Source organism: Hypanus sabinus, chromosome 2 (assembly GCF_030144855.1).
Source record: "Hypanus sabinus isolate sHypSab1 chromosome 2, sHypSab1.hap1, whole genome shotgun sequence".
Taxonomy (NCBI): Eukaryota; Metazoa; Chordata; class Chondrichthyes; order Myliobatiformes; family Dasyatidae; genus Hypanus; species Hypanus sabinus.
In genome coordinates this window covers 45,711,498-45,738,274 of record NC_082707.1, presented here as the reverse complement: position 1 = coordinate 45,738,274, position 26,777 = coordinate 45,711,498, and the positions used below count along the sequence as shown (strand labels likewise).

The 26,777-nt window shown below is 38.7% G+C and overlaps 1 protein-coding gene across 1 annotated transcript in view; it reads right to left on the bottom strand.

The window, feature by feature from the left end:
* Positions 1–26,777, bottom strand: part of dis3l2 (DIS3 like 3'-5' exoribonuclease 2) — a 307,738-nt gene that overhangs the window by 227,764 nt on the left and 53,197 nt on the right. Inside the window, exon 5 of the mRNA XM_059945389.1 lies at positions 23,491–23,592. Within this exon, the coding sequence (XP_059801372.1) occupies positions 23,491–23,592 (102 nt within the window). The remainder of the gene's footprint in view (positions 1–23,490; positions 23,593–26,777) is intronic.

The window sequence follows — 26,777 nt, the reverse complement described above, 5'->3', positions numbered from 1 at the left end:
TAATCTATCCTTATCAATAAAGTATGTCTGTCTGTCTGTCTTATAATTTGAGTCCCAGCAACATGTTCAATAATTTTCTCTGTACTCTTTCAATCTTAATGATAGCTTTTCTGCAGGTAGGTGACTAGAACTCTAAATTACATAATACTCCAAATTTGATCTCACCAACATCTTATGCAACTTTAACATAACATCTCAACTCTTCTACTCTATACTCTGATTTATGAAAACCAAATTCTATCACTTCCTCAGCAGCTAGTTCCATTTATCTTTCTCTGACTGTGTGAAAATCTTTTCCTCTAACCTAAGTATCTGCCCTTGAGTTTTAGACTCCCAACCCTGAGAAAATGACTGTGATAATCCACCCTCTCTCTATACCCTTTAAAATGCTTTACCACCACAAGGTCAGCCCTCATCCTCTTCTGCTCAAAGAAAATCATTCCCAGCCTATCCAGTCTGTCCTTACAATTGAATCCCTCCATTCCTGGCAAGATTCTTCTGAATCATTTCAGCACCCGTTTCAGCTCATTAATATCTTTCCTATAGCTAGCTGCCAAGAACTGCACAAAATATTTTAAGTGTGGTCTTGCCAACATCTCACAGCTGTAATATGACATCCCAACATTTGTACTCAGTGACCTGGTCATGAAAGTAGACTAGCCATATCTCTTCTTCTCCAACCTGTATACATGTATACCACTTTCAGGGAACTATATGCTAATATCCTGAGGTCTCTACTCTAGAACATCTTCCAGCATTTGTCATTCATTGTGTACTTGCCATTCACTGTGCATGTTCAATCCTGATTTAACATCCCATAGCATATGGCTTCACACTTCTCTGAGTTAAATTCCATCTGCCATTCCAGTTGATTTAGATCCTTTTGTAACTTTATTTAATATGACCAATACAACCATACGACCAATTTGGTATCATCTGTAAACTTACTACAAACGCCGACGACATTCTCATTTAAATCATTAATACAGATGGCAAACAATTGGAGGACCAGCGTGGATCCACTGATCTCACGTTTCCCATTTGAAAAACAAGCCTCCACTACCACTCTCTGACTCCTTCTACCAAGCCAATATTTTATCCGATTGGCTAGCTTGCCCTGAATTCCATGTGATCCAACCTCCAAACCTGATCAAAGGCAGAGGCGTATCTACGGAAAATAGCACCCATTACAAGCACTGAAATTGCGCCCTGTCTAAACATCTGACACCCATCTTTGAAATAACTTTACCATAATGTCAGCTCTAAAATACAAGTCAAGCTCATTAATCTTTTAATTAACAAATTATGGCACTACATGAAAATTATAACTGCACCTTCCTTGCTTTCACTGATGCAAATTGATCTATGATATGATCAGTTTTTCAGTTTCTTCTCTTTCTACACTCAGCAGAGCAAGATCACAGAATCTGCCTTGAATCATGGAGGCTCTCAAATACAAAAGTTTTAGTTTTAACTTGCTGAATGATCTCTCACAGCTAGCGATGGAAACTGTGATGGTTAGCATTATCTGAATAGCAATGCAAAGATTGGGGAAGACACTCTCATCTCCATACTGAACAATAAATTCAAGAAGCTCTTCAGGTCTTGATATTTTCATGTTGACCCACCTTGATAGCAACATTCTACAATCCAAAATTTCTTCATACAGCTGCTGTCCATCAACATCAGAGCTGTACAATTTGCCCAAATTTTCACACTTCTTCTTTAGGTCATTACTGTTGGCGCTGTAACACAGTCCCTTGACATCAAACTTGGTGTCAGCGTCATGCAAACGAGCGAACCTTTCGTCCATTTCTCTGTGAAGATGGTAGAGTGTTCCCTTCATGACTGTTCTCATCAGCCATTCGTTTCTTTCGTCTCTGACATCTTTCAACTTCAATATTCCATTCTTGACAAAGACCGTCCCCTTCTTCGAGTGACTCACTGACCAACACCTCTTTCATGATAAAAATGATCTCGGAGGGCTTTCAAATCCAGGGCAGCATCATGGAAGTTCATGCTAGGATCCTACAGCCTATTTTGAATATGGTCAATGCGAATGAGTACTTTGTTCCAAAATCCTAGCAAAATCAGAAAATTGTAACTCAACATGTGGTTGTACAGCTGCCTTGTGTCACTTCTTGTTTCACTAGTCTCATTTTCATTGTCTATCATGTCCTGGAGAACTTGAAGTACCTCCTCAGGGTACTTGTTGACAGGCTTCACTGCTTCTGTCCTTGCACTCCACCTGGTTTCGGACTCCAACTTAACAACCACAGGCATGGCGTTTTTGAGTTTTTCCCAGCGCTGTGTTGAACAAGAGAAAAACACGTAGAGAGCTTCAATGGTTCCAAAAGACATGACCATCACTGTATCCTGCTTGGCTGTATGTACACCCACCAAGCTGAGTAAATGATTACTGCAATTCATAAACACTGTCAGGTTGTTTTTCTCACTTATTCTTTGATGAACACCACTTCTGTGTCCAGCCATCACAGCAGCATTGTCATAGCACTGTGACTGACAATCTTGTAGCTTCATTTCGTCCTTCTCTTGCTGTTTCAAGATGTCTTCAACCAAGCTCTCAGCATCCTTCTGGCTTATCTGGATAAAAACAAGAAAGGACTCTCTAACATGGACTGTTTTCCTCTCAAAATCAACTTCCACATACCTCACTACTTCTTACATCTGCTCACGGTGTGCCTGATCAGGAGTCGAATCGAACCTGAGATCATAATATTTAGCTTTACAAATACTTCTCAGTAAACTCTGGCGAACAGTGGATGCCAGCATGTGGATGAATTTGTTCTGGACACCCGGTAAAAGATAAAGACATGGATCCAGGATGACTTTCCAAATGAGTGAGGTGTTCTTTTATGACAGGGTCAAAGATGGCCAGTAGTTTCAGCCAAGGAAATTTCCCACATTGGAGTCATTGTCTAGCTGAAGCGACTCCGTGTCCTCGCAAAGCCAGGTTCTGAGTCGCAAGGAATTTTATGGAGTGAAGGATTCTCTTCAAAATATCACGCCACTTCTGCCTTTCCTTCTCAATCTGTGACTGAAATACCGCGTCAATAACTCCTCAGTTTCCAGCTAAATTTCTTTCCATTTCTTTCCACTGTGTGAAGCATTCCCAATGATTCTTGGCACTTTCATGAACACTAATCCTTTCAGGTGGTTTCCACTGGTTGAATCCACTTTCCTGGTCCAATGAGAATTGATGGTCTGACCAGGAATAGAGAAGACAACAGATACAAAATGCTGTCTTTTGAGAAGGGGAATAGACCAGCCATGAGCAAGTCACTTCCTCACCACAACCATTTCCTAATTTCCTCTTGAACTAAGTTTTCTTCATTGAGCGGTTATTTGTTGGTAGGAAAGGCCCCTCACTGTTCTGGAAATACTTCAAACCCAGCTTTATTATTTTTGTTCTCAACGCATCAGGCAGAATTGCATTTCCAGTATCTTTGTTGAACTTCAGAAGTCCAATGTCATGTTGTTCAATCACTTCTGGTATGACAGTTCGAGGCTCTTTGACACCATCCAATTCACTAGATTCAATGTCATCAGGTTCGATCTCATCAGGTAAAATCTCGTCAATAAACTCAACATCATCACCACCACCATCGTCCTCTCCTCCTGTCATGTCCATGTTCTCTGTGGCAGCCTCACTATTAATCTCGTCATACTCAGATTTATCTAACTTGACTTCATCCTTGGCTTGTGACGCATTTGTACTTGATCCATCTTCAGATTCTAACAAAGTTGTAACAGGTGTAGGCAACTCCATGGAACATGTCGAACTACTTGTTCTGGGCTTTTCAAAGAAGGTCATGAAGAGCTTGCTCGACTTCTTGGCTTTCTCCGCCTCCAACTTTCGTCTCTTCCGTCCTTCAGCTCCACTTTCCTCCTTCGTGAAGAAACATTTCACGGTCTTCTTACACAATACTCTGAAATAAGGCCATCCTAGTGCTTCTCACCCATGATAATCAAAGACAGATCATACATCTGAAGAAAATTATTCTTCAATATCCCAAAATGGCTTGTCTGACTTTAATAGAAACTGCTCAGTGGCGTCCCCCTTCAAGTGGTGCCCAGGGCACATGCCATACCTTAGATATGCCACTGATCAAAGATCTTGTTAAAGTCCATGTAAATAATGTCTACCACCCTGCCTTCATCAATCCTCTTGGTCATCACTTCAAAGCTTCAAATTCCCACGTACAAAGCCATGCTGACTATCCCTAACCAGCCTTTGCCTTAGAAAATACGAGTGGATCTCAGAATTCTGTCTCTCAGAATTTTCTCTATTAACTTTCCTTCCACTGATGTTAGGCTCATCAGCCCAGAGCTCCCTGGCTTAACCTGGCAGTCTTCTTGAATGAAGGCATAACATTAGCCACCTTCCAATATTTAGGTATCTTTCCTGTGACTAATGAAGATACAAAGGATATACTTCGTCAGGCCCTAGGTATTTATCCACCTTTATGCACTTTAAAACTACCAGCACATTTGCTTTTATATGTTTCAATGCATCACTATTCTCGTTCTTGCATTGTCAAGCTTCCATAACCTTCTCCAAAGTAAATACAGATGAGAAATTTCCATCTCAGATCTTGCTCTTAACAACACTGATTGTTAAAGGCACCTGCTCACTGTCTAATCACCCTGTTGCTCTTAATATACTTATAGACTCTTGTAAAGTTCTCCTTTCTCTTATCTGCCAGAGCCATCTCATGTCCTCTTCATGTCCTCGTGATTTCTCTCTTAAGTGAATTCCTACATCCCTTATACACCTCAAGGAATTTCACTGCTTATGTTGATAAATATCTCCTTCTTCATCCAGCATGTCATATTCCTTCATCAACCAGTATTTCCTAATCCTGCTGACCCCTTGCCCTTCACTCTTACAGCACGATGTTGGCCCTCAACTCTGCCTCTCTCACTTTTAAAAGCTTCCTCCTTGCTAGATGTCACTTTACTTGCAAACACCCTCTCCCAAACAACCTTTGCAAGTTCCTGTCTAATGCCATCAAAATTAAACTTGTCCAATTTAGGACTATTAACATGAACTAGTCCTTTTTCTCCCATGACTACTTTAAAACAAATACAGTTATGAACAATGGACCAAAATGTTCCCCCACATCAATCAAGTGGCCAGCCTCATTTCCTAAGAGGAAGTCGAGTGTAATCCTTCTCTGATAGGGTCATCTACATATTGTTTTTGATAGGGTCATCTACATATTGTTTCAGAAAACTTCCTTAGACACACTTAACAAATTCTGCCCCATCTAATCCATTAGCACAAAATTTGTCCCAGTTAATACTAGGGAAGGTGAAATCACCAACTATTATGATCCCATTTCCTAACTTCCTAACCGGATGAGCATAATCTGTGTGGATTGGTGATAACATATCCTCCTTGCTGACAATTAATACTGGCACACCTCAGGGGTGTGTGCTTAGCCCACTGCTCTCCTCTGTATATACACTTGACTGTGTAGCTAAGCATAGCTCAAATACCACTGATAAATTTGCTGACAATACAACCATTGTTGGTAGAATCTCAGGTAGTGACAAGAGGGTGTACGGGAGTGAGATATGCCAACTTGCAGAGTGATACTGCAGCAACAACCTGGCACTCAATGTCAGTAAGACAAAAGAGCTGATTGTGGACTTCAGGAAAGGTAAGGAGAAGGAACACATACCAATCCTCATAGAGGGATCAGAAGTGGAGAGAATGAGCAGTTTCAAGTTCCTGGGTGTCAAGATCCCTGAGGACTCCTACCTGGTCCCAATCTATCGATGTAGTCATAAAGAAGGCAGGATAGCAGCTATAATTCATCAGGAGTTTGAAGAGATTTGGTATGTCAACAAATACACATAAGAACTTCAAAAGATATACCGTGGGGAGCATTCTGACAGGCTGCATCACTGTCTGGTATGGGGGGGGGGGGGGGGGGGTTGTCTATTGCACAGGACCAAAAGAAGCTGCAGAGGGTTGTAAATCTAGTCAGCTCCATCTTGGGTACTAGCCTACAAAGTACCAGGACATCTTCAGGAAGTGGTGTCTCAGAAAGGCTGCATCCATTATTAAGGACCTCCAGCATCCAGGGCATGCTCTTTTCTTACTGTTACCATCAGGCAGGAAATACAGAAGCCTGAAGGCACAAACTCAGCAATTCAGGAACATCTTCTTCCCCTCTGCCATCCGATTCCTAAAAGGACATTGAACACTTGGACACTAACTCACTGTTTTTAATATACAGTATTTCTGTTTTTGCATGCTTTTTTTAAAAAAATCTATTCAATATATGTATACTGTAATTGATTTACTTGTATAATTATTATTTTAATTTTGTTTTTTTTCTCTTCTATATTATGTATTGTATTGAACTGTTGCTGCTAAGTGAACAAATTTCACATCACTTACCAGTGATAATAAACCTGATTCTGATTCTAGTATTCCTATGCTTATCTAAATCTCCCTACATATTCCCTTTAACTTTCAGAGGACCAATAGAACAGACTCAACAGTGATCACTCAATTCTTAATTCTAAATTTTATCCATACAACCTCACTGGATGATCTCGTAAGAATATCCTCTCCAAATACTGCAATTAAAGAACATATTGTGACATTTGAACATAGGGTTAAAATATGCTGACCGATGCCAACATTTCCTTAACAATGTATCAGCAACTAACAGTTCTGAAATCTGTGCAAACAGGCACCTCAATGATCACAATTATGCTCAGATGCTGAACTCTGCATGGAGTCCAGTAAGGAAGCATTAACTAATTAAGTCCACCAGTAACTGTTATGGGGAATCTGCATCAGGCTAAACATGAGATGCATTTGGACAGCAAAGGCTGATTTGAGGAAGAATTGTTAAGTTTAAGGTAATTTATTAGTTTTAAGTAATTCAATTCAATGTAGTATTTTAAAGCTGTAAGCTTTTAAAATAGTTTAGTGATATGGTTTCATGTTTAGTTTTTCCATTAAGATAAGAACATAAAAAATAGAAGCAGGAGTAAGCCATCTGGCCCGTCGAGCCTGCTCTGCCATTCAATAGAATCATGGCTGATCTGGCCATGGACTCATCTCCACCTACCTGCCTTTTCCCCATAACCCTTAATTCCTTACTATGCAAATATCTATCCAACCTTGTCTTAAATATATTTACTGAGGGAACCTCTACTGCTTCATTAGGTAGAGAATTCCACAGATTCATCACTCTCTGGGAAAAGCAGTTCCTCTTCATCTCCATCATAAATTACTCCCCCAAATCTTGAGACTATGTCCCCTAGTCTCATTTATTAGTGGAAACAACTTTCCTGCCTCTATCTTATCTATCTCTTTCATAGTTTCATGTTTCTATAAGATCTCCTCTCATTCTTCTGAATTTTATCTAGTACAGTCCCAGACAACTCAATCTCTCCCCATTGAATTTTTGTTGAATGGCTTTGAATGACTGGAGCATTGAAACAATCAGAAAAATTAATAGCTTTCAAAAGGGTGCACAAAAGGCAAGTTCTAAGTTTCTGTGCATGTCAGTATTAAGCAACAAACCACTCTGCAAAGACATGTTCACATTCAAGATATGCTAGTGGCAAATAAATCAGGGAAATGGGGGTACAAATAAGAATACCAGAGGGAAAGGAAGCATTGGAAAGTTGAGGAACTGAATGAAGTTACAAAATGTTTGAGGAGTAGAATCAGAACAGGAATTTTTTTTTAATATAGACAACATACACTAAATTAAAGACTTCAGAGAATCAGAAGCCAGTGTGGAACATAACAGGATGAACTTGGGATTTCAGTAAGCAAGACAATGTGGTCAAGTTACGACCAGCAGAATACTGCGTGAACACTAGTCCATTTTGTAGGGAAGTGACAACAGTTAAATGCAGAACATTTCAAAACTCCCAAAATGTAGCCTTCTTCTGTGCTAAATTCTCTGTTGCACTGTAAACTGGGCCCCTCATGAAATCGAGCAGAAGAGTGCAAACTTGCACCAGCTTGTTGGTACCTTTGTTGAAAAATCTACACTAGGCCACTGCAGATTTGGCAAAACAACAGGATCTCCATTCATTTGAATGGAGGACCAAGTGCAAGGGACAATACAGGATTAGATCACCTTCATTGTATTGGCTGCAATATTATTATTTCTTGCCTGCTTTCCCAAGGCAGCAGCAAGTGGGTACCTTTGTTACGCATATATTTCGGAGATGAATGTAGAGCGTGGGAGATGGCGTCTGCAGTGGACCTGTTTCTTGAGGTAGGTGAATTGCAATGGGTCAAAACCAGCCTCTTGAAGTACTTCATTACATACAGGAGTGAAACAGATCAGCTGGTTGAGTGGTGTCACAATATCAACCTTACACTCAACATCAGTAAGACTATGGAAATGACTGTGGACCTCCAGGAGAAATCAAGTGAACACAGAGCAGTCCTTATCGCAGGATCAACAGTGGAAAAGGTGAACAGTTTCAAGTTCGTGTGTGTCAATGTCTTTGAATATCTATCCTAAGCCAAAAAGAAGTTATATTTCAATTGGAGTTTGATGAGACTCTGCATGTCTCTAAAGACACTTACAAATTTCTACAGATTTACTGAGGAGAGCATTCTAACTGGTTGTTTTATCATCTGGTGTGGAGAGGCCAACGCAGAAAGTTGCCAACTCAGGCAACTCCATCATGGGCATTAGCCTCCCCAGCAGAGGACACCTTGAGGATGATGCCTCAAAAAGGCAGCATCCATCATTAAGGACCCCCATCATCCTAGGCCTGCCCTCTCCTCATTGCTACCACTAAGGAGGGTACAGGAGCCTCAAGACACACACTCAAGAACAGCTTCTTCCCCTCCATCATCAGATTTCTGAATGGACAATAAACCTATAAACTCTATCTCAGTACTTGTTTTGCTTTCTTTTTGCACTAATTTATTTTTATCATTTTATAAACGTACTTATTATAATTATTTTATTATGTATAGTAATATACTGCTGCTGCAAAAACAACAAATTTCATGGCATATACCAGTGATATTAAACCTGATTGTGATTTTGACAGTTGTCACTATCAGGACCACCAGGCAAAAGTCATTAAGGCACATTACCTTTTATCTCTTTGCCACTGGGATGAATGTAGTCCTAAATCAAATGAGAACCTCAGACTAGTGGTAGGGAAAGGTTAAAAATGTCTGTGACTACATTTTCTGTTTTTATTCCATGCTCTGATCATTTAAGATGACACCACTTGAATGTGAGGACATTTTACACACTGCTCTCTATTCAATGCATCTAATATAATCATTTCACTCAGATCTAAATTCTTTGACTTTAAGAATTAATAACGTTCCCTTCAGGTCTGCTGATCTGCCGACCTCATGGAATGACTTATCTTCCAAACCGGACCCTCAGACTTGAAATAACCTTACCATAGAAGCTTAGGATGGCTCTGACCAGCTGCAGCACCCAAAAACAATTACTGACCAGTTCTAACAACCAACACTGGATCCAAGGCCTACAAACTTACTATCAGTCAAGCTATGAAATTCAACCTAGGTAAATGCATTTTCTGTACATAAATGAGCAGCGACAATAGATGGCTTGCTGCTGCTTGGAAAATCATCGCTAATGCAGCAAGTGGCAGGCACTCCTACCAGTACTTTGTAACAATCTTGGAAGGGTGGGTGAAGTTTTCAGCAGCAGATAGGCTGAAGCAAGAGCAGAGGCAGATGAAAGTGAAAGGATAAAAAAATCAACTTGCTACATCATTTTAATAGTGAGCACCCACAAACAACAATGCAAGAACAATTCTGTAATGCTGAACACTGCAGTAATATTAGATAAATTACCAGGAATTTATCTACTGTACATCAAAATAGTGCTACAGCACTTTTTTTCATCTTTATGAGCAAAAGAAACTTGGGTTACAGTGTGCTGCCTGAGATGATATATCCAACAGTGCCCCGTCCCCTCAGTATTGCACTGTAATATCAGCCTGGATACTGTTCTCAAGTCTTCAGACAAAAACCTGTTGATTTCTGGCTCAGAAGTGAGAGAACTGCCAATGAATGAAGGTGGAAGAATATGGAGTCAGAAGATCAGTTCAGGATCAATTAGAAAGATGTTTCTGAACAGATGTATTTGCAAAAGGAAACAGTTTGTGATACAGAATGAAGACTTCCACTTTAATGGTTCCATTTGGAATAACAGTGATTGAACAAAGAGTGGAATATCAAGATGAGGCAGACAACTGACTCTTCAAAGGCAAGTGCAAGGGTGAAAGAAATGCAAATGGAAGGAGATGAGTTAGGGGGAAGAGTAAGGAATGATCTCCATGTGTGAATGGTGCAGCAAACTGGATGGGCCAAATGACCTGATTCTGCTCCCATGTCTTCTGGTTTGGTGCATTTTAAGTTAACTGCACTAGAGCTAGAAAAGCAATCATACCTAAAGAGGGCTGACTGATTCACTACTTCAGCAAACTGGGTCCCTAGCATAGTAGATGCAGGTCAAGCTGGACAATTTTCTATTCAAATACATTAATAAGTTAGAATATTGAAGCTCCCTTGAATTTGTATAATGAAGGAACATTCTCAACTAAATGTTTCACTACTTGAGAAACACAGAGGACATGAACTAAAACAGAGACGATCTTCAGAGAGAGAGACACACACATCAACTGTGGCTGTTGCCTGATTTGTTTCATTTTCTGTTTAATTTCAGATTTCAGGCAACTGCAGTATTCTGATTTTCTCAAATGAACTCTTGTAGCTGCCAAGTATTAGGCACCCTTGAAGTTTAAACATAAGCTTATGCACCTGACTGAGTTCCAACAGATCAGGGCAAATTTAAAGCTCTTGGTCATGCATTTTAATTGTCTTTAGTTTGTGTTGATCAGATTCACAGCGTGGGATTGATATGACCACAGGTGCCAATTCCCTTGTTCACAATGACATAAGATCCCTGAATGGAAGCAATTGTCAGTTTTGTCTCTGGAGACTGCTTTGGCTGAAGTCACATTGAACCAGTGTGACAAAGCACAAATTTTCAGCCAATTTAATGCCAAAAACATGAAGAAAAATGTCTGTGTGTTAAAAGGTGATCCATATCTAGACTCCTTCAGTGCATAAGTCACAAGGCTTAGAAACAGATCTGGACGTAGTGAACAGAACTTTTCCTCAGGAGGTTAACTGGAAGGAATTATGTATAACCTCCATTGTAAGGTAGCAACATTCAACCATTCAATAATGCTCTCAACTAAGATGTTAACTTTGGGTTCAAATGTAACATTTTAAAAAAGGTGATTAGTGGGCTAAGCTTGTAATTGATGGTAATAAATAAGTTCAAAGAGTGGAAAATCTTGTATCACTGGAGTCAGTGTAAGGCATTCCCAAAATTCAATTAGGTAAAGAATTTAATGGTATAAGTCCAGTGCTGACCAAGCTGGGATGTTAGAGTTAATGGCACTTCCATACAGGTAAACTTCTATCGTTTCAGATGAAGGATGAGAGGTTGGGTACAGCCCTAGAAATACTGTAGTTGCCTTGGTGTAGTATTTGCTATTTGCAGAATGCAATAACAATGGAGGTAATAAATATGTAAGATATCTTGAATGAATCTGAACATTTTGGGTGCCAAAGCTACATTGATTAATATAGTTGAAAAGAATAGGACATTCTTCATAGTTAAAGTGAGATGACCAATTGCTTTGACATTGAATACCCAACTTCTGATCTGCTTAACATATATAAGAAGTTCCAATTTCTGGTTGATAGTGATCCTCAGGAAGATAATTGTCCAAAATTCAGAGATAGTAATACTATCAAGTTTCAAGCCAAAATGGTTAGACTCTCTCCTGCTAGGGACTGGTCATTGCCTTGGAGTTGTGCAATTTGAATGCTGCATGACGGATATTGCTGTAATTCATGAAGCAGTTTAGCTCTCGCTATGTGCATACACAGACTGATTAATTATCTCTGAAATTGAAAATGTAGTGGAAATACAATTTCAGTGAACATTTTTGATTTCATGATAGAGGGAAGATTATTGATAGAACAGTGAGCATTGGATTGTGCCTTGACAACGTGTTGTGGCTTTCTACTTGATTCATTGTCAGTATTTTTAGACAACATCAACTTAAAAGTATAGAGCAACTTTAGCTGAGTAAAATGTCCAATCTGGAATAACAAAATTTGACAACAAGGCAAAGATGATCGTCAGTAAAATAATTCAAAAGTTTGCCAGAATAATAGCGCTGAAGGCAGACGCTTCAGGGTCAGGAAAATACAGGGTACATGTTAATGACCCTGAATGCAATCAGTAACTTCAAAGGGTAAAGTTGGGAGGATAATATTTAAGAATCAATGGTTTATAGGATTAGGAGCCCAAATGAAAAGTGTAAAATTGGAAAATCGATTTCCCATAGTTCCTATAAAGTTAATTGCACAAAAGCAACAGCTTATATTGGATCACAATTCTGACTGACTCAGCAAGTAGAAAAGTTACCAAAAACCTTATCTGGAGAACACACTTTGTGGCAAATAAATGAATACAGAAAATTCCAGTATTTAAAGGTGTTTTGTTATCATATGGTCTCACTTGAAGGCACTTTTAAAGATGCAGATTTACAAAGGAAGCAGAGAATTATATGGCTATGTTTCTTATTCATATCTATTCCAATGTAGAAGTTCAAGCTAAAGTTGGTTACAGCATAACAGTTTGCACAATGCTTTGCAACACCATCGCTGACCGATGAGGTTCAATATTCCAGCCACTGTCTGCAAGGAGTTGGTACATTCTCTCTCTGACTGCACAAGTTACTCCAAATGTTCCAGTTTTCACCCACATACAAAAGGGTTAGCGTTAGTTAGTTGTGGGCATGCTACGTTAGGGCCACAAGTGTAGTGAAAATCCTCAGACGGCTCATCATTGACACAAAAATGACACATTCCACTAGATGCTTCAATGTCTCGATGTACATGTGGCAAATAAAGCTAAGCCTCATTTGGCTGACAGATACAGTCTATTATAATGCTGAAGAAATTTGTAACTTTTGGTAATAAATTGTCATCTAATAAAACTAATTTCACAGAAAAATATCAGGAGTGTCCATATATGAACAAGTAAATATCAGAATCAAAACAGAGATAAAGCAGATTTAAATCTATCTCAAAATGCTTCAACTTAGAGATGTTAATTTGCAGTTTAGTACACACAAATAAAAAAAAATTCTACCAATTGATTCAACAAAGTGTTGTGCTTACGGATATTTCCCTTTTAAGAGAAATTCAATACAAATGACTTCTGAACACAGGCCATTATTCCTATTAGTATGAAGTTCCAATACCTTAATGAAGCCCAGAATACATGCATTTTAAGCACATTTTACAAGCTCAGCAAAGAAACAAAGCAAAACACTGTTGAAGAAATTTATATGTAAGCCAAAAAAAGCAATAACTTTCCACAGTTCACTTTAGCTTCTGGCAATAGTTCTTTCCCGTAAAAGTTCGATTTTAAATCTGTCATATTAAATATCAATTTATGGAAGTTCCCAAGGGTACTCATATAGTGGGAACTTCCTTTTGGTGGTCTGCTCAAAATTACAGTAGCATTTGTTTATTATTTATTGGTATCAATAAGTTATTACACTTGATAGACTTGGCCTCTTACAAACTTTTAATTCACTTGTTGGGAACAATTTCACGAGCTATAGCCCTGTTGCAGAGCTTTGACCCGAGACATCAATTCCTTCCCTCCCCCAGATGTTGTTGAACCCATTGAGTTCCTCCAGTTTGTTTTTTTGCTCCAGACTCCAGCATCTGCAGTCTCTTGTGTTTCCACTTCGCTGGTTGTATCTTGATGGATGTGGATAATTTACTAAGCATGGCTGGACAACAACTTGCACTTACAAAATAGTCAAAATATTATTCTGCACAATATCTAACACTTCTGGGTGTAAACTTAATTTTTGGATTAATTGCAGGTCAGTTAATTTGTTAAAATATTAATGTCAAATACTGAGTTTTTCTGTACACTGCATTATTTATTAATTTTATTACAATTATGATGAAAATTGCAGCCATGAAAAGCCATGTTGAACAGGAACTAATATGGCTGCACACTCGGCTTTGGAAGAAATGCTTAAAGTATTCCAATGCTATTGCAGTCTAACCCCTGAAGAATCTCTGGAGCATTGAGTTATCAATTTAAAAGCGTGTCTTTAGCATATCAGGTGAAACATCACTAGTTCATCCTCAGAATCGCTGCTAGCTAGCTGAAAATGGTAAACATTTTGAGATTCTGCAGATGCTGAAAATCCAGAGCAACACATTCAAAATACTGGAGGAACTCAGCAGGTTAGGCAGCATCTATGAAAATTAATAAACGGTCACTGTTTCAGGCTGAGACACTTCCATCAGACCTGGAAAGAGGGAGGGGGAGAGAGAGAAGCTAGAGTACAAAGTTGTGGGAGTGGAAGAGTACAAGCTAGAAGATCATAGGTGAAGCCAAGTGCGTATGGAGAGATGCGAAGAAGTAAGGAGCTGGGAGGCTTTAGGAGGAAAAGATATAGGGCTGGAGAAGAAGGAACCTGATAGAACTGGAAAGTAGACCATGGGAGAAAGGGAAGGAGGAGGGGTGATGCAGGGGAAGGGGGTGATAGACAGGTGACGAGAAGAGAAGGGGAAGGGAGCCAGAATAGAGAATGGAAAAAGAGAGAAGGGGGAGAAATTGCAGGAAGTTAGAGAAATTGACTTTCATGCCATCAGATTGGAGGCTACCCAGATGGAATATGAGGAGTTTCTCCTCCAACCCAAGAGTGGTCTCACCTTGGCAGGATCTTCAATAGAATCCTACCACCAAACACATTTCTCTCACTCCACCCACCCACATTCTCCGCTTTATGCCAGAATCATTCCCTCCATTCGCCCCTCACTACTATTTTCTCTCCTTGCACTTAAACCTGCAAATGCAGGAAGACCTATACCTGCTCATTCACCTCCTCCTTTACCTCCAGTTAAAGCCCCAAACAATCCTTTCAGGTGAGGCAATACTTCACTTGTGAATCTGTTGAGGTTGTCTACTGCATGCTCCCCATGCGGCCTCCTCTACATTGGTGAGACTCCCCACTCTGGCCCCCCCCCCTTACCTCTTCTCTTTACCTCATCTGCCTATCACCTCCTCCTTGTGCCCCTCATTCTTCCCTTTTGCCCATGGTCAGCTCTCCTTTTCTATCAGATTCTTCCCCAACCATTTACCTTTTCCACCTATCACCTCCCAGCTTCTTACTTCACGCCTCCCCCACCCACCTGGCTTTACCTATCACCTTCCACAGCCTGTCCTCCTTCCCCTCCCCCCCACCCACCTTCTTATTTTTGCTCCTTCCCCCTTCCTTTCCAGGGTTTTGGCCCACAACGTCAACTACTTATTCATTTCCATACCAGTTGAGTTCTTTCAGCATTTGGTGTGTGTACCTCAAAATGGTAGAGCCCACAAAGAGAAACTCTAATGTGTAACCAATCCCTTAATTCCCATTAATTGTAAAGGTAATCAATAAAGGCCATTTGAAGGGTTCACAGTGCAAGCTCCCATTTCCCCATCATCATAATTTAGTTTTTTATATTTTGGCAAGGTACCAGTAAGGATGAAAGCAAATGGATGATGATAATTCGAAAGGTAATAGATAAGTATTGGGAGTGTTCACTTAGTGATCGTTTCTCTTGCTTAAAGTCACTTGGGGTAGGATGTTCTGGTTTGTACTACATTAAGGAATGATGAGGTTTTAAGGTATAGAAGATAAAGTGACAAACCTAAACAATCAGCAAAGTCAGATAACTAAAGCAATGGTCCAGTTTGACTGTGTTTACACAGTCTTGCCTGAAAACATTATCAGATGTTCATTCATTGACTGTGCTTATAGTAACACAGTGGTTCTTTATATGGTCTACAGCTATGCACAGGCTCCTGGCTAAAGTTATGAAGCATCTCTGGGACAGGAAGTTAGACAGTTTTCTCTCATGATCCAGTTAGATGTCCTATTTGGAATAAAGGTGAAAGAGAACGTTGGCAGAGGATAGAGATCACAGAACAGCAGCAAAGCATGCTTGTGGTTGTAAAGCAATTGTTAGTTGAAGAAAGCCTTTTTGACGGCTGAAGATTGCATGTAATTATGTATTCTCCCTCATGGTATGCATTAAGTAAATTTCTCCAGTAACATTTCAACAGAATATTTCTAAATAAAGCAGAAACAATTTAAAGTATCCACTTCAAGATCTTTCAATACTTCAATGACCTAAAATGCTACCAGTGGATACAAACCACATTTCACAAGTTTCTTCTTATTCCAATGGAGCATTAGCCAATTATCTTAAAATTTAACACTTAAATAAAATGAGATAGAGAATAAAATGATTTAGAATAAAAGAACTTGAATAATATGCACTTAAATTTCATTGAACATAGAATTTGTAATGAACATTGAATTTATACATGGCTTGCAGATGTCCGTTATCTATTATAGCAATAAAGGAAACAAGTTAATTGTTCTACTCCACCCAATAACATTTCCCTGTGATTCCGGTATCAAAGATCATAGCCTTGCCACTCTATCTCATTTGTCACTTTCAGGATAATGGTCTGAACTCAGTCCTATTTTAAATCACATCGCAACACTGACAAAGCAATTTCCCTTTCCTGGGTTTTGTTTCTCTGAAAGATTTTTCATACAAGTTCCACACCCAGATACTCATTTGTTTATCGTAGAATGTTGTCAAATTTGTTACACCCATGGAAATAGATTGCAAAAGTCTACAAATTATGATGAATGTTCACAGAACACTTCATTTCCCAAATAAAACTTAATTCAATCTAGCTCATAACTGTTCACTATCTTCCAATACTAATTTATCCACCCTTCCTGTTCAGAGTCCAAAATGTTCAACTCATATCAATATAGATATGTAGATATTGAATCACAAACAAGAAAAAATCTGCAGATGTTGGAAATCTGAGCAACATACACAAAATGCTGGACAAACTCAACAGGTCAGGCAGCATCTAGGAAAAGAGTACAGTCGATGTTTCAGCCCGAAATGTCGACTGTACTCTTTTCCTAGATGTTGCCTGGCCTGTTGAGTCCCTCCAGCATTTTGTGTGTGTTCATGTAGATATTGACTAGAGTTGATGCACAACTTATTAAAATTACTATTAAGTGCACAACTTCTAAAACATTCTCACAAACTATTCAAAAATCTCATAAAACAATCAATAAGAAAACCATTCTCAGAATAAATCTTCTTAGGCAGCTTCTCAGGATCAAGGATAGCTTGCTTCCAATTCAGTTATAATAGTTCCAAGTTGACTGATAAAGTCAACATGGGAAACACTGACTCTTTCACAAAGAGAAAAAGAAGTGCCTGATATGAAGTACCCTAGCATTTTGTGAGGTGGCACACTCATAGCTCTCCTGTATATCTCCAACACATGGACTCAAGGTTCTCAAAATCATCTGAATGCTGCTTCTTCATTTCACGTAATCATAGGCCAGAGGTTCCCAAGACTCAGGGGGAAAATTCCCTTATGTTAAATACAACTCCTAGCAAGTCCTTTTATCTTATATTATGCCTGCCTGGTAATTTGCTTCACTGAAAATGCCCATTTTAGGAGCCTGGTGCAAGTGCTATAGCTTGATCAACAGAGCAGAGCTTCCAGTAGGATGGCAGGACGCTCAGACACAGTAGTCCCTCCGCATCCATCCACAGTGCATTTGTTCATTTCGGTCTCGGCCCGAAACATCAACTGTACTCTTTTCCATAGATGCTGCCTGGACTGCTGAGTTCCTCCAGCATTTTGTGTGTGTTGCTTGGAATTCCAGCATCTGCAGATTTTCCTTTGTTCATTCTGTGTGTCTTTTTTACAATCGCAAGTCACTGCTGAACTCTAAGAAAATCAAGTACAGGTTGAGTATTCCTCATCCAAAATGCTTGGAGCCTGAAGTGTTTTGGATTTTGGAGTATATATTGAGATGGCTTGGGATGCCATCAATTCCAACTCTGAATTTATGTACTATTGGTAAGGAGTTTTTGTCTTACACTTGTTCATCACACATATGTACTTAACAGCAAAAAATATTACATAACATAAATATAATGACAATATAATGTGTGCAGGGTAACAAAAAGCAGTACAGCAGCATCGGAAGAATACCTGAATCTGCTGCTGAACAGTTGAATTTCAGTCTTCACCTACGATGCCATGATTTGATTAGAAGGTTGTAGTACACTGTATTTATATTTTACTCTTTTCTTTTAGGTTTTATGTAAGGTATAAAAACAATCAGCATTGTAGACTTGTTCTGGTGTTAAGATTTTCATTAGTGACACTTTAAAAATTTAATGCCGTTATGAATGATATAAAAACCATCAGCTTCATAGACTTGTTCTGGTGCTAGATTTTCGTGATCGCCAGATGCTTTAAAAATTTAATGTTGTGCCTTTTCTTAAATTTCTCCAAGCAGCCTACTGAAAATTTACAATTACCTTCAAATTTCAGTTCATCATGATAGATCTTTGCTTGTTTCAATGATCGTCATACTGTTAAACAGCACATCATCATTCCGACGCTGACGATCCACAATTGACATTTTCGTTTTTCACTTTATACATTGTTTTTCATTTTCCATTCACTTCTGTTCATTTCACATGTAAGATTACCTCTCAGAACTCTTTGTGGTGTTCAGAGACCTGCACTTCACCTTCTGGAATTCTCCCTTTGTAACATGGTATCAGTGCTCAAAATAAAAAAAAAATCAGATTCTGGATGTTTCGGATTTTGGAATTTCAGATTCGGGGGTACTCAACCTGCACTGCAGGTCAATCGCACCCGTGAGTTGCTCGATAGCATTGGAGCTGGACTTAATGCATACCGTCGTTGTGCTGCCTAAACTTGTTGTATACCACTGTGCCAAGGTGAACAGTCCAACAATCGATGCTATGATTGCCTTGGACGTTTTTATTGGGGCCGCAAGACCCTGCTGGACATTGGTAAGATAGAATACTACACATCTGGTTCACTGGTTTATTGGCGAGACTGACAGCGGGGGAGTAGCGGTGCTTCGTTTATGACAAGGACAAGGCCTAAGCCTAGGCCACTGGGTCACCTGTCGCAGCCGTCATGAGAGATGCAAAGGCAGTTTGGGAGAACCTCTGTAGGATGCACTGGAATCCGTATTGGTTGGAGGCTGACTCCTCCCATCAGTGCTGCCCTCACTCGATGCAGCCAGCCAGTGTTCACTCAGTGGAAGAACAAGCTAGATCAGGACAACATCCCATAAGTCTACAGTCATGCCACACAGGAACTTGGACTATATTTTTTTTTCTTTCTGACTGAATGACTTTCTGAAATCATAACCATATGTCTAATTGTGCTATATGCCATTAATGATGCGCTTTGCACCTTGACCTGGAAGAGTGCAGTTTTGTTTGTCTATATTCATGTATGATTGAAGATAACTGGACTTGAACTTAAACTTCTACAAGTAGGGCCTCAATGATGGGGTTGTTAGCTTTGGAAAGGACATTCATGTTAGCTCACTTACCTTTGTATTGAATATTTTTAAGAGTATTTTGCAGAGACAGCATTGATAATATCTTTTCAGTGGCCTGTGGTCACTGCTCTAAGTTTTCCAGGACACTGTAGGTCTATGCTACCTAGTACACTATGAACTTTGAGATCCTGAATTACAAATGTACTTTTGCTGGCACTTTGAAAACAATGATTGAAGTTTGCCTCGTGCTCCATTCCTCGTACAACGCTGTAAAGCGGGAACAAGCTGATAGATAGTCTTTGTTATGCAAATGTTGCATACTTATGCTACTCATACACTAGTGAACTAATCGATGAAGGCCTGGAGTATGGCCTCCATACTTAAACACTAATATCAATATCATACAGCAGCTGGACTAACAAGGTCGGAATAACCTTGGTGGCAGAGTGTAGCTGCCAAAAATTTAAGTTTCCCATTAGTTCTCAGGCTTAGTTCCAGTCCCATAGGAAGGCTGTTGGAGGAGAGGTGCACAACAGAGCTAGAAAGATTGAAAAAGTGTTCATGCAATGATGCAGCCTTATTTGTGGCCAGATTTCACTAACATTATGTGTTGTAGATCCATAATTAAGCCCATGACTTGCACGTCATCATGAACAAATGTAAAGTGAAGATAAGTTTCATATTCTCCAAAACATTTCAGTCAATTATAATTTTACACTAACACATCCAAAAATGCACTTTCAATTAACTGTGACAGTCTTTTGTGTAGTACAATCATATGCCACCTATCTAATCAGACACCTACACAAATAGTCTACACAAACACTTACCCAAAGTTAATTATTCTATTAATAAAACTATACGTGACCAAAAGATGCATAAGCCAAAGGGTATCATGTGGAGGAATAAAGCAAATATGAAAAACAAAGTTAAAATTGTAATCACTAATTACCATTATTATTTAGTGCTAGTTTCACAGGAGTAAACTTTGAAAACTTTCAACATAAAGCAGACATTAATTGACAATATATATTGCATATCAATACATCACTACGCATGATGTTTAATGGAGAAGGATCAGGTGTTTAATGCGAAAGAAAGTTTCTTGCGGCACAGTACTTGAAATGCTTTTTAAACTTGTGCAGTGGAATAATCATAAAAGATCAATATCAAACAATAATATAAAAAACAAATGAAATATTCTGTACAAAAAACAGAATACTTAATGGTTGTGTATAATATTTGCCCAGAACCTATAGCTTTAATAATATTTCTGCCCCCTGCTGTACAAATTTGTTATCTATATCTTAAACTGTCAAACAGATGCCGTGATCAAATTAGAGAGAAAACAAAACTTGTTACTCTGAAACTGAGCAAATAGCCAAATTTGGTGAATACACAAAACCTTTCAGGCAACTTATGTAAATCCATTTACATTATTTATGGCCAACTAAACAAAATGGCAATTCATTGAATTCAGTTTTTATAGAAACACTGCAACTTTCAGAATCAGGATTAGGTTTATTATCACTGGCGTATGTCGTGAAATATGATGTCTTGTGGCAGCAGTGTGCAATAGAGAATAATAATGGAAAATCCCTATACATTACAATACTGTGCAAAAGTCTCAGGCACATATTGTATATATAGCTAGGGTACCTAAGACTTTTGAACAGTATTGTATTTGTCAAAGTAGTGCAGAGAGTGAGTTTGTAAATCTGGCGGGAGCAAAGGATACTGAGAATAGCAAGGATAGAGTGCCACAAGAGGGCTGTGGGACAATGGTACAGGAGATGTGCTGGGGCAGAGAGTGGTGCAGGTGCAGACACACCCAGCCCTGAGACACAAGGCAAGGTAATTTGATTCCAATCAACTAGCTCATTGTTCACTGCACAACATGTCCCAGGTGCTTCCCATTCCCTTCCCTTCCCCGCCCCCCTCAAACACGATTCCCCTCTCCCCCTTCCTAGTCTCATTTATTTATGATCCACAGTGACTGTGGTCTCCCAGTGAGGAAGTCAAAGATCCAGTTGCAGAGGGAGGAACTGAGGCCTTGAGGGTATGATTGTGTTAAACACTGAGTTGTAATCAATAAACAGCAGCCTAACGCAAGTGTTGCTATATTCCAGGCGATCCAAGGCCAAGTGGAGAACCAATGAGATTTTAATAGATATCTCAATTGAGCCAATTATTACAATCATTTAACTTACAAAAACAATTTAACTGTACTTTTGCTAATCCTTGTACTATAATTTACACTGTGCATTTTAAAAGTATCAGGCAATTCAAGGAAGCCTCATGGTAGCAATGATTTAATTAAGTTTTAGTTCAGAAATTGATTAACACTCAAGATGTAAGATCAGCTTCAAAAGTTTCAAATTTTGGTACCTTAAGTAGTCCAGTATTCTAACATATGTCAGGCTGAGGAGGATAAAAAAGGATCAGCCATGATTGAATGGCAGAGCAGACCTCGATGGACCAAATGGCCTAATTCTGCTCCTATGTCTTATAGTCTTATGGTATTATACTGTATAATATCCATAAAAACATTCTGGGTAATACAGATATTCTCTGAAATTTAATTTTCAACAGAATAAATGATGAATTCAAAACAAAAAAAAGTTGGAAATGCTCAGATCTTAGGCAGTGTCTGTGGAGAAAGAAACAGATTTGAAATTTAAGATCCATCATCTAATAAAACTGTTTCCTTCTCCACAAATCCTAATTAATTTTTGGAGTGTCACCTGAATTTTCTGCTTTTAATTCCAATTGCTAAACATTTGCAGTATTTTTTTGAACAGACAGAACTGATTGAAAGTGCAAACAACAAATTATGTTATAACCTTACTAATGTATGCAAGTAGGAACTTGTGTGAAGCAAATTCAATAATTCATTCAGCCAAGTTTTTCACCCTAGCAGTATGTTTATAGTGAGAATTAACTGGCCCTAGATGGTACTCTAGATAATCTTTAATTACAATTGCAATACCATGAACAGTAAAATCCTGACAATCCACTATCCAATCCAAGTTCAGCATCTGGTTCACCAGACCCTTGCTTCCCTTTAAATTCACCAGAGCCTTTTGAAGTCTCTGGGGCCCTTTTCCAAAACGTCTTTTAACTCACAAGGGCCCTGCTCCCACAACTTGTTTTTTTAAACTCACCTTGGGTCCGTTCCACTCTTCTTCTAACTCATTGGAGTTTCAGTCCCTACTTCTTTTAAATCCACCATGCCTTGATTTCTCTACTCCCTTTAAACTGTGCTAGTTCACTGGAAATATTTTATACTACCATACAACATCTAAAATAGTAAATCAAAAGCTGGTTGGAATATTGATAAGAAAGCCTAAATATAAAAATCCTAAATTGGTCCACCACCAGTTATCCTAGGGTGACGAATTATCAGAATTTTACTGTACTTAGCAACAAACATAGTATTCAAAGATGTTTCCAAAGTAGATTATTAAAGAGAATTTGACAAGGCACATCAAAACAATTCGAACAGCTGGATGCTAGATTTATAGAGCATATTACAAGTAAAGAGATAAGAAGAGGCAGAGAGGTTTGAGAAGGATACTCCAGCATAAACAGTTTCAGTAGTTCCAGCTTGTAATGAAGATCAAAATTGAAACAAATTTCATGCTAAAGAATTAGTAAATATGAAAAATAAATCTCATATTTTTCATATTTACTAATTCTTTAGCATGAAATTTGTTTCAATTTTGATCTTATAGCACCAACGTGTAAGATACTAATCATGTGCTACGAAAATTCAATCCCAACCAGCAAATGTAAATGGTTTACTTGCAAAAACTTCAAATGTACATTTAGAACTCTGTAAATAATGTTTCTATATTCTGTGGCAGAGCGGAGGAGATGGCTGAAGGGGAAAGAAGAGAAAAGCATAGTTTTTTTTATTCCAGATCTAAAACTTACTTTCCACTGTTCCCTGGGCAGGATTTTTACCACCACAACATCACCATTCAAAGCTCTATTTCGAGAAATGACGCCATCGATAAAAATATCTCGAGCTCCATCCTGAAAGAAAATATTGGAATAATGTTAAAAACATATGATACCTAGATAAGGTCAAATAGCATGAGATTATTTGCCCTGAATGTGATGCTCCTCATTCCAAGATTTGAAATTCAACATAGAAATAGGATATTTAGTAACACAATGAGATCATGGAGAAAATGACTCAAGGCCTCACGAACTAAGTTACACACCATACATACAGTTAACCTTTCCAATCTCATTGGGTAATTCTGTCAACATCTGTTTTAAACCTTTTTCTAAATCAATATTAGTGGCATTCCATTAAACCAAAGTTACAGAGGAATCAAGAAAATGCAAATGAATAATCACACTAGCCATTAAGTGTAACTGAGCAATCTACCTCGTTTTCTTGATCACTGCAATTAAACAGAAAATATGCTAAGTTCATGCCAAAATAAAGGAAGCGTAGAGTCCAAAGAGCTTATGCTCTCATCATCTCTTCCTACCACCAAAGAAGTCATGAAACTTGTAACAGGTTAGTCTGTTGATTCTAAAAAAAACACAGAAAATTGTGGAAATGGGTTGGAAGTCAGCCAACAAAACCGAATAGAACTAGAGTTAACATTATAAGTACATGGCTGCACATTCGAATATGTTTTAAGTTACATGGAAGAAATGAAGTGGAGAGAATAGAGGAAAGGCTGTGATAGGGTGGAAAAGAAGGAAGAATGAAGACAGAAAATGCTGATGCCAGCTGAGAGGATGGTGAAGGCTTGTTAATCACAGCCATCCTACCTGCTACAAATGGAAACAGAAAGAAAGTAATGAAGTCGGAGAGGAAAGAAAGTAAAACAAAAGTATGCCGCAACTGAGAAAAACATGGAACACTACAATTATTAGAAGGACGAAATAAGAGAGAAATATGCAGTATTTCAGGTAGTATTTGAGGACAAAGAAACTCTGATTTAACATTTAAATATAAGAACTTCCATCAGGACTAGAAAGGGTGATTATCTGAAATTCCTAAATTGAATGTTGAATCCTGACAGATATATTGTGTCAAGTTCTGAAAATAAGACCAGAAACCATAAGAGATTGCAGCAAAATTAGGCCATTCAGCCCACTGAGTCTGCTCCACCATTCCATTATTTCTGATTTATTATCCCTCTAAACCCTATTCTCTTGCCTTCTCTCCATAAACTTTGATGCCCTGGTTAAATTAGAACCTATCAACCGCCACCTTAAATATGCCCAATGCCTTGTCTGCAACGCCATCTGTGGGGATGAATTCCACAGATTCACCACCCTCTAGCTAAAAGAATGTTTCCTCACCTCTGTTCTAAATGTATGTCCCTCTACTCTGAGTGTGTCCTCTGGTCCTAGATAACCCACTACAGGAAACATCTTCTCTACGTCCAGTCTATCTAGGCCTTTCACATCCACCCTATCTAGGCCTTTCAATTTTCAATAGGTTTCAATGAGATTCCCACTTCATTCTTCTAAACTCCAGCAAGTCCATGCCCAGACCCATCAAAATGCTTCTTTTATGTTAATTCTTTCATTCCAGGGATTATTCTCATGAACCTCCTCTGGACCCACTCTAATTTCAGCACATCTTTAGTTTGGATAAGGAGACTAAACCTGCTCACAATATTCCAAGCATGGTCTGACCAATTTCTTACAAAGCCTCTGTATTAAATCCTTGCTTTTGTATTCTAGTCTACTCAAAATGAATGCTAACATTGCAATTTCCTTCATTACCACTGACTCAATCCGCAAGTTAACTCTTAGACAATTCTGCACAGGACTCGCAAGTCTCTTTGCACCTATGATTTTTTTAAATTTTTTACCGTTTAGAAAATAATTCACGCTTTTATTCCTTCTATAAAAGTGCATGACCATGCATTTCCCAATGCTATATTCTATCTGCCACTTCTTTGTCCATTCTCCCAATCTATCTAGGTCCTTTTGCAGACACTGTGCTTCCTTAACACAACCTTCCCTATCTTCGTATTGTCTGCAAACCTGGCCACAAAGCCATCAATTCCTTCATCCAAATTATTGACATAATGTAAAAAGAAACAATCCCAACACCAACACCTGCGGAACAAGACTTGTCACCACCAGCTATGTTTCCAGTCACTAAAGTCAGGCTAATTGGCCTCTAATTTCCTTTCATCTGTCTCTTTCCCTCCTCAAAGAGTGGAATGATACTTGTAATTTTCCAGTCCTCCAGAACCATTCCAGAATCTAATGATTCTTGAAAGATTATTACGAATGTATCTATATTCTCTTCAGCTACCTCTTTCAGAGCCCTGGGGTGAACTCCATCTGGTCCAAGTGACTTATCTGCCTTCAGACTTTTCAGCTTCCAAACACCTTTTTCTTTGTAGAAGCAACAACACTCCCTTCTAACCCCTGACACTCGCATTTCTGGCATTCTGCTGGTGTCTTTGACAGTGAAGACTGACTCAAAATACTAATGAAATTCATCTTCCATTTCTTTTTCTCCCATTACTACCTCACCAGCATCATTTTCCAGCAGTCCGATATCGACTCTTGTCTTCATGTTACTCTTCATATATATGTTCCCTTTTATATTATTGACTAGCTTTCCTTCATATTTCATCTTTTCACTCTTAATGGCTTTTTAGCTGCCTTCTGTTGGTTTTTAAAAGCTTTATAATTCTCTACTTTCCTACTAATTTTTGCTATATTATCTGCCTTATTTTTTGCTTTTATGCCATCTTTGACTTCCTTTGTCAGCCAGGGTTGCTTCATTCTCACTTTAGAACAGGGGTCTAACCTTTTTTTTTAATGCCATGGAGCCTTATATTTAACTGAGGGGTCCATGGACCCCAGGTTGGGAATCTCTACTTTAGAATTATACTTCTTCATCGTTATGATGTTTCTTTCCTGCGCCTTCCAAATTTCTCCCAGAAATTCCAGCTATTGCTGTTCTATCATCATCCTTGCTAGTGTCCCTTTTCAATTATCTTTCATCAGATCCTCTCTCAACCCTCTATAATTCCCTTTCTTCCACGGTAATACTGATACATTCAATTTTAGTTTCTTTTTCCCAAATTGTAGAGTAATTCTATCATACTATGATCACTGCCTCCTAAGGGCTCCTTTTCTTAAGCTCCCTAATCAATTCAGGTCATTACATAACACCCAATCCGGAATTACCATTCCCCTAGTGGGCTCAACTACAAGCTGATCTA